Here is a 9,715-nt window from a genome sequence, read left to right on the forward strand (position 1 = left end):
TTTCAGGAGTTTAGGATACCGAATAGGACACATGCTTATTCAATAACTTTTTTATTTCCTACTTGGGTTTAAAAGTTTAACAGTTCTTTCCAAAGCATCGTTAGATGCCACACTCTAAAAAATGCTGGGTTAAATACAACCCAGTGCCGGGTAAAATAGGGACAAACCCAGCAATTGGGTGGGTCAAAACAACCCAATTGCTGGGTTTGTCATAGCTATGCAAAGATTTGATTTAAAAAACAGTATCATAGCTATTGAACTATTTCTTGTTATGATTTTAAATCTGTATTTAACCTCAGAACGATCTCAAAGTAAAAAAAGGTGCTAAAGTCTGATTTTGTGGTGGCTGTGCTTTAAAATTAAATTTTTAGAATCAAACTTAATTCAAGTTTGACAATGATCAGTGTTGAGTACTACTGTAAGGTTAACCCTTCCTGTTTGAAGATGATTAACAGTTGAAAACATTCATTAGAAATTTTAGATAAGTAATCAAATATAACCAGTTACATTAATAAAGTAATTGAAATAGTTACATTACTTATTACATTTTAAATTGGGTAACTTGTAATTTGTAAACTATTACATTTCCAAAGTAACCTTCACAACACTGACACTGAGTGGGGGGGGACCCGCACAATATACATAACATATATAAAAACACTTTTCATAAGAAATAATTTTGAGTACAGTTTTCATTTCACTTGAGGGTGCACAATTTACTTCTTAATGTGAAATAAAACTGAACTTAGCACCGAAGTATTGAATACATATTTAAGTATGCTAGATTGTTGTCACATGACCTCATTATGCACATTATGCACATTTCCCAAATTGGCTTTCAGTTAGCATCTCAAAAAAATTTTGTTTTGCATTTTATTCCTTTTTATGTAAAAATGCCTTACATGTTGTTCCCTTACAGTTGAGCCACGCAAGCTCTTCAGTTAAAGTTACTGCAGAACTTCTGGTCGGTGTGAGCGGTTTGGCTTTTGAAGCAGAGATCTCGAGTACAAACTCTGGCTTTAAACAAGTGCTGATGTTCAATCACTCAATACCTCAGGTAGTGGAATTATCTGTCAGTCCTAATATTATATCTCCTTGTAAAGGTACAATCTCGTTTACCGATTTTCAGCGAAATCCAGTCATTTCAAAAGGAATCCAAACGATCTGGAATTTCGAGTGAGGGCAAAAAATTTCCCCATGCAGTTTTCACATTGGGTTCAAATTGGTCACTCAAATATATATATTTTTTTTCACGACACCATTGACAACGAACAATGGACCTTGTTGACCACAAAAATTTAGCAGAAATTTTACTCATTTGCAGTGCTGGGTAGTAACTGATTAATGTAATCTGGATTACATAATCATATTCAAAAAATTAAGTACTTGTAATTAGATTATATTACATTTTAAAATACTTGTAATCAGACTACAGTTACTTTTTTATTGATTACTTGATTACATATTACAATTACATTAAAATGTACAAATTCACATTATTTCTTATTTACATGTAGTGCAGGGATTTTTTTGTCAGCTGAACCTTATTCAAATAATATATTTATTAAAATACCCCCTGAGATTTTAAGGTAACAAGTGAATAACTAATTAACACATTTATCATGTTCATGGTTCTCTGATATTAGTTTATGGCCACATTACATGCAGGTAAACACATAAAATATTTAACCTTTTTTAGTGAGTGTTTATTTTAATGATACAATTATTTATTTTAATTTTACAATTTTTATTTCATTTATTAGCTTTTCATTAAAAAAAAAACACTTTACCCTCTGCAGTTCCTTCACAAACCCCAGTGTGGGAAACCTTGACATAATGTAATGTTCAATGCACTTCATGCTGAATAGAATAGATTTTCTTTCTTTAGAGTTAGGTCAGAAGTAATCTAAAATACGTAGTCCAATTATATTACCTAAAATGTACAACGTAATGTATTATGTTACTGACTACAATTTTTGTCATGTAATTTGGAATCTGTAACGGACTACAATTTATAAGTAAAAATTGTAAAAAAAAATTGTAAAAAATTGCATGCAAAATGCAGTCATCTCAATTTAAATCTGTGCAATATGGAATTTCATGTGAGGTGAGAAATTTTCCCATTTTGTTAAACATGCAATTTTGCATGTTGACCAAAGCTGCTTGAAAGTGACCACCTGAATAAGTGGTGCTTCATGCATCACTGCACTGCAAGTTTTGCTAATGTGACCGCACCTTAACATTACATGAAGCATGATACTTTTTGTTGTGTTACATTACATTTTGAATAATGTGTTATTTCTGTTCCACTAGCTACACTTGTTGCCCAGGAATCTGGCATTGAGGACACACTACGGTGGAAAGAGAGGGTCACACACCCTCACGCATCGAGCACAGTGGGAGAATCAGGATTTAACCGACTCCTCAGATGGTGTCACCCAGTTACAAATTTATCCAGAACTGTCAGGTGGATATGCCACATTGCTGATCTGGTCACACACTGCGTCGGTTGTATTATCATCAACACTGTATTCTGAAATGCTCACATGTCTCTCTTATTATAGGAAAGACTCATGGTTGGGGTTTTGCTCTTAGGGTAGAGAATGACACTCAGAGGAAACTAGGTGACCTGAGTGTCGACTGGACTCTGTATGGACACCATGATCAGGTGAAGCCAGACAGAGGTTTTTGGCGGTTCTGTTGTGGTTTGGTCCTTTGTTGTTACATTGACCAGATATAAGTCTCTTGTGTGTTGTGTTCAGGTCAGAGTTCAAGGCTCTTGGACTTTGGTGAGTGGAAAAACAGATTCATTCGAACAGAAACAACCCTTTATCTCAACACTGGCTCACTTTCAAATGCAAGCCCTATCACACGGACCCGACCACAGGCACGACAGCAACAACCAGGTGCACAGCTGCCATTCTCAAACAATCTCTATAACCTCAAATAATCTCCACACTTTCAAAGCAAATATTCCCAATACTCTCAAATACTCTTCTGTTTCTCAAGTACTTTCCCTCCATACAAATCCCGTTTCTAATGCATCTCTCCATTTTCAAATACTTGCCACACTCTCTAGGCTGCACTTCCTTTCTTATAATTGTTAAAGGGACAGTTCACCCAAAAATGAAAATTACCCCATGATTTACTCACCCTCAAGCCATCCTAGATGCCTTTCTTCTTTCAGACGATTACAGTCGGAGTTATATTAAAAAATGTCCTGGCTCGTCCAAGCTTTATAAAGGCAGTGAATGGGGGTCCAGATTTTGCCGGTGGTAGGTGCTGTGCAGGTTTAGCCTCCTTGTTAGTGCGTCTGCCTCCCATGCCGGCGACCCGGGTTCGAGACCCACTCGGAATGAGAACGAGGTGTGGCGGAGAGGACCCGGGGGAGAGGTGTTACATTGGTGCCGTGACCCGGATGTGAGTGAGGTTTAGGGGGTGAGTGTAACGGAGACCAGCGAGTAGGTGCAGTGCAGGTAAACCTCACTCCCCTGATCTCAAGAGACGCATTAGCGACTGAGCGGAGAGGACCCGGGGGAGAGGGGTTACACTGCACATACATTATAAAAAGTACTCCACACGACTCCGGGTTACATTAAATCCGGTTAATAAAGGCCTTCTGAAGTGAAGCAATGCATTTGTGTAAGAAAAAATGCATTTTTAAAACTTTATAAACTGTAATCTTTAAAACTCTATAAAGTTTTAAATATGGATATTTTTCACTTCAGAAGTCCTTTATTAACCCCTCGGAGCCGTGTGGAGTACTTTTTTATGATGGATGGATGCACTTTATTTTGCTTCAAAATCTTTATCATTATAAAACTTAAAAAGAGCCAGGATATTTTTTTTTTATATATATATATATAATGCCGATTGTGTTTGTCTGAAAGACAAAAGTCGTATACACCTAGGATGGCTTGAGGTTGAGTAAATCATGGGGTAATTTTCATTTTTGGGTGAACCATCCCTTTAAGATCGAACATGTGAAATCTATGTAATACAAGTGCTGTGTTTCTATAGGCCCCTCTTTCCTGGGAGCACGGAAAGCCTGTAAATGTTTCTGTAACAGTGAGCGAGCACTGGCATGATGGCTCCAGCAGAGGGCAGGCCTGTATCTTTCTCTCACCAGGACAGGTACACCACAGCACTAACAACTTTCATTTTACAAGCACTTTTATTACATAGAATAACTTAATTTTCTAAGTAGCCATGTTATAATTAGGATAATGTACAGTCATTATCACAAAATGAACCCCTTCAGGGGCATTAAAGGTCTGATCAAGATCCTGTTCACCCTGTCAAGGTTTATTTTGCAATAATGTCCAGCTGACTTACATACAGTACCGTTAAAAATACAAGAGGTTTGTATTTATAGTTTCTTTTGCTCACCAAGGCTGCATTGATATGATTAAAATTATAGTAAAAACAGTCATATTGTATAATGTTATTACAATCTAAAATCATATTTTTTATATATTTTAGAATGTAATTTATTTATGTGATGGTAAAGCTGAATTTTCAGCATCATTACTCCAGTCTTCAGGGTCACGTGAAGTGAATTATTATTATCATCGTCATCATCATCATCATCATCAATGTTTAAAAACATAATATTTTTGAAGAAACCATGATAGATTTTTATCCTTTTTTTATTAATTCATAACAACAGCATTTACTTGAAATAGAAATCATTTGTAACATGATAAATGCATGTCACCTGCGATTTAATACATCCTTGCTAAAAAAAGTATTATGTAATTTTTTTAATCATACTGACTTCAAACTTTTGAACGATAGTGTATATAAAAAATGAACTACTGTATGCTGTGCCCCAGACAGTATATCTCTGCATTGTTTTTTGTGTGTGTGTATCTGTCAGATACAGTCGTTGCTCCCCCTAGTGGAGATGGAGGGATGTGTTGCTGTAGCTCAGGAGGGGAAGGCCTACTCCCAAAACACAGAGCTCAAATGGAAGGATAAGAGGATAGCACAAAGCATGAAATACCAGGTGTGGATTATTTAAGGAATTGAAAACTTGCCTTTATTTAGGATATTGGGATCTGAGATGATCTTTCTTTTTGTTGTCTGTTGTTTAGGGAGGAGTAAAAGGAATGCACACACTCCTCGTGGAGCTGGGGGCCCAAAACGTCTCTCCGTCTCCATGTCCATCTCACTCTCTTCTGACCCAGATACACACCAACCTGAGAGACCGTCTTGAACACCAGGTTCAGATCGGCCTCTGTCCTCCACAGCCTGTGAGATCACATACTCGCTCTCATTAAATTACAAGAAAATGTGCATAGAACAACCCAAAGGGGTCATGAACTGAGAAATCAAACTTCCCTTGATCTTTTGACAGATAAGAGGTCAGTGTACTATTAAAAACATCCTATAAGTTACAGAACTCAAAACTTTCTTGTTAGTCTAAAAACAGCTTATATTGAAGCCAGTCTGCCAAAATGACAGGCTGTGGAATGTGCCACTTTTTGACGTAATAGTGTGGCTAAACCCCGATCAACGCCTGCTTCTACATCACTGCTTGTTTAGCCCCGTCCTGTTTGCGTGCATAGTGTAAATAACGAGAGAGGCAAACGCAGGTCTATGCAAACGATAAAGATGCTCTGAAGACAACAAGACGGAGTGCAGTGCAAAGCTGTGGAAAAACAGTCTTCCTTCTGAACCCAACATTAGGAAAGTGTGGATGAAGTTTATTTTTAATGAAGTTCCAGACCGCGTCAGTAAGAACTTGGTCCTTTGTTCACTTCATTTCACCACGGATTCATTTACAAACAAGGCACAATTCAACACAGCATTGTCTTTTAGCTTCAATCTTTCTGAAAATCCTGTGCCAAATATAATTGGATCCGACAGTAATGTCGCACCGCACAAGTGTGAGTTACTGTTTTTATTATGTGGTCACTATTGCTTTGTCTGTTATTACAGATTATTTGAGATTTACAGTTTGAGTTTTTATGCATTTTTAACCTAAATCGCAGCAGCGCCCATCTATGAAGGATGTAGGCTGTCAAACATACACAACTGTTCGCCAATCATAGCAGTAGGCGTTTACTTCCGAGTCGACAATCCGCCACACCTATTCAGACAGAGCGTTCCAATGAGAGGGGTCAAAAAAGGACAGAAAATAGCCTATTACTTCTATGTTATGATGGTTTTTTTATGTAAAAATCTTGATAACATTATAAGTGGACCTCAGAGAACAGTACAAAATAAATAAAAAAAACAACCATGACCCCTTTAACATTCACACATATCACTGTAGAGAGAGAGAGAGAGAGAGAGAGTTCATCCAAATACAAAAACTCAGTGTTCTTGTCATTACACAGCGTTTTAAAGATTTATTTTTTAGAGTTGACATGAACGTCTGTACATAATAACAAACCTTACAAGTATATCTTTAAAAAGCTGTACTTGCAGATAATATAATATTAATTTATATAAAAAAAATTGGTAACACTTTACTTGAAGGGGTGTGCATAAGACTGACATGACACCTTCATAATCATGACATGACACGTGTCATGAATATGAAGGAGGTTTTATGCATGTTTATGACAACTGTCATTAAGTGTCATTCGCTCAGTTATGTAATTTTTAATGCAATATGACATTATTTGACTAACCCTACCCCTACCCTTACCCCTAACCATAGCCCATAACAAAGACATCTCAATGTCATCTTTGCATTAAAAATGACATAACTGAGCGAATGACACTTAATGACAGTTGTCATAAACATGCATAAAAACCCTTCATATTCATGACATGTGTCATGTCATGATTATGAAGGTGTCATGTTAGTCTTATGCAGACCCCTTCAAGTAAAGTGTAACCAAATTTTTTTTTTTTAAAAGGCCACATATAAGTGTAATTAAAGAGTGCACTTTTAAAAAATGCACTTTGTAATCATGTCAAATTAAAAGTTTTTGCTTTAATGTACATTTTAAATCATTGTGTTTTAAATAATCTTTTGTCATGCTTTAAAAAAGTGCACATATTTTAACTTTCTAAAGCACAAATGTGTAATTACCAATATATTTAAATACAACATACGATAAAAGATGTTCATAAAGATGTACCTACGTTCTACATAAGTGGGTCAAACACTCTATAGTTCAAGTAATTGCATTTAATATAAATTTTAACTAATACATGTTTATTTAGTTGTAAATGACATGCAGTTAAGTGCCTGAAAATATTACATTTAGTTCACATAAAATGTATATTTTGTTCAAGTAATAAGTACAGTTTTTTTTGATGAATTTCCTTTTAAGACCTCAAAAATAAAAAATAAATGCTACAGTTAATATATGATGAGGACTAGGATTAGGAATAAAATGATTAGGATTTAAAATTGTGGTAGATCATTACAATTATATTAAGAAACCTTAATTCAGTTCAGTTGTAATATTTTGTTTTGCTTCTCGCAGGCTTTAATTTGGTCTGCAGCATTCTTCTTTACAAATCCTCATTTTGTACTTCTAATTCGTGACTGTTGTTTTGTTTTGATCTCTCCGCTGCGCTTCCGCGTTCGTCACTTCTGAGCGGCGCATATGCAACGCCAACCTCATACGTCATCCGCCCGGAACTGCTTCCGTGTACAACAGTGAGCACAAGCTAGATTAAATTGATTATTACGTTTTGAACATGGTTAATTGTCTTACAAAGACGCATCGATTCGCTAGAGGAGGCCTTTGTTCACCCCCCGGAGCCGCGTGAGGCACTTTTTATTATGGATGGATGCTCTTTATTTCACTTCTTTTGAACTGATGAACTGCAACACCCGCTGACTGCCATTTAAACAGCTTGGAAGATCAAAGTCAATTTTTAATATAACTCTGACTGGATTCGTCTGAAAGAAGAAAGTCATATACATCTAGGATGCCTTGAGGGTGAGTACTTCATGGGCTAATTTTAAGTTTAATGGACTAACCCTTTCAGTTTAAAACTTTAAAAAGCCAATGGAATTATAAAATACAAAAACAAATATGTGTGATTTACAGTGGCAGGTAGGAAACTGGAGTGTGGAACTGGCCTGCAGTTCTCTGTCTTCAGGCAGGAACGTGGCGGTCCAGGTTCATGCAAAACTAGACCACAGTGAGATGCTCTGGCTGCAGGGGGTGCTGGGAAAACGCTGCCTTCGAGCTGCTGCTGGATACAACACTGGTGATGATGCTAGTTAACCCTAAAAAACTGCAAAAATGCACATTTCAAGGGCCTTGAAATTATCAGCATGATTACAAGCTTGCTGTTGTACACAGTCTACTACATGCCTGTCATCTGACTGATAGTTTATGCATTTTTAGGAAGTAAAAAGCCTTTTAGGATAATTGTAAACACACAGGTTGTTTCGTATGACTTTTTGATGTGAAATAGTTTTTGGTTTTAAAGTAAATCTAAGAATAACTTTTATATTGTTAGTAAGATGAACACTTACTGGATTGAAGCAGCTTAGGTTTACATGATTATCCAGACATTTTTTTTTTCTTTTATAAAAATCATATTATAATCTGAGTATCAAATATGATACATCATGCTTTTGAGGAGCATTTATCACCACTGTGTTCCATTGGATTATATGCAATATAACAACAACAAAAACTACAGCTCTTTGATCATAAAACTAAATATTAATAAGATGTTTTTTTCCCCATTGTTTATGAGCCATAAAAGCCTGATGTATCAAGTGTGTTACTGAACAAAAACTCATATGCAAACTTTTTTATACAGATTTTTATTTACGACTATTATTTGAGTATTTATTTATGACTATTATTTAATATGTCAGGTTTTACAGGGTTAATAACTCTGCTGTAACAAGTGATTATTTATCATATATTCTTATGAATAACATTTGTATGCCTTTCTACTTGCCGTCAGAAATGTCTGATGAAATCAGAGTGGCGTTTTGTTCGGAGGGACATCACTGGTTTACCCTGGAGGCTCAGCGAGGCGGTTGTGGCATTGAAAATGAGACCCTTACCCTTATTTCTGTAGGAGCAGCCAATCAGAGTCTGCTATTTCAAGCTAAGGGATGTAGGGAATGCATGTGGGCCGCTGAGGTGAGGACAGCAATGATTTATGAAGTTTCTCGCATAATATAAATCTGCCAGATACCTTGTAAAACATTGTTTTTCATGTCTGGATTGATACCGAATCTTTATAGGCACGGCTCCAGCAGCTGGGGTCTCGGATAAGGAGTAAACTGTTGGACAGAGTTCAGAGACTTCAGCATCTACTGTTAACATTAAGAAGACAGGTTTGTTATATCTCACAGGCTGTCCTGCTGCATATTTGGACTCTGTTAAAGGGTTAGTTCAGCGGAGAAAAAAAAGAAAAATCACTTCAATCATTCACCCTCGTGTGGTTCCAAACCTGTATGCCTGTCTGCCTTCTGTGGACCATAAAAGGAGATGTTTTGAAGAATGTCTTAGTTTTTTTTTTTTTTTTATTATTAAATCCATACAGTGAAAATATATGGGGTTCAGTTTTGGACACCACTGACTTTCACTGTATGGACAATTGAGACATTCTTTAAAATATCTTCATTCCACAGAAAGGGTGATTTGTAAAGTGCATTGTAAGAAAAAAGTGTATTTTATAATCAAATACATACTATTTCATAAGTTTGGGGTCATTTATTTATATATATATATATATATATATATATATATATATATATATATATATATATATA

General features: G+C 36.0%; 1 protein-coding gene across 1 annotated transcript in view; it reads left to right on the forward strand.

Annotated features, from left to right (window-relative positions):
- LOC107568620 (uncharacterized) overlaps positions 1–9,715 on the forward strand; it is a 26,764-nt gene that overhangs the window by 11,468 nt on the left and 5,581 nt on the right. The window contains exons 14-22 of the mRNA XM_016254583.1: positions 2,314–2,467; positions 2,565–2,668; positions 2,763–2,906; positions 4,021–4,134; positions 4,880–5,008; positions 5,097–5,255; positions 8,022–8,184; positions 8,899–9,080; positions 9,185–9,277. Coding sequence (XP_016110069.1) covers positions 2,314–2,467; positions 2,565–2,668; positions 2,763–2,906; positions 4,021–4,134; positions 4,880–5,008; positions 5,097–5,255; positions 8,022–8,184; positions 8,899–9,080; positions 9,185–9,277 — 1,242 coding nt within the window. The remainder of the gene's footprint in view (positions 1–2,313; positions 2,468–2,564; positions 2,669–2,762; positions 2,907–4,020; positions 4,135–4,879; positions 5,009–5,096; positions 5,256–8,021; positions 8,185–8,898; positions 9,081–9,184; positions 9,278–9,715) is intronic.

Source organism: Sinocyclocheilus grahami, unplaced genomic scaffold, assembly GCF_001515645.1.
Source record: "Sinocyclocheilus grahami isolate Dianchi unplaced genomic scaffold, SAMN03320097.WGS_v1.1 scaffold1264.1, whole genome shotgun sequence".
Classification (NCBI taxonomy): domain Eukaryota; kingdom Metazoa; phylum Chordata; class Actinopteri; order Cypriniformes; family Cyprinidae; genus Sinocyclocheilus; species Sinocyclocheilus grahami.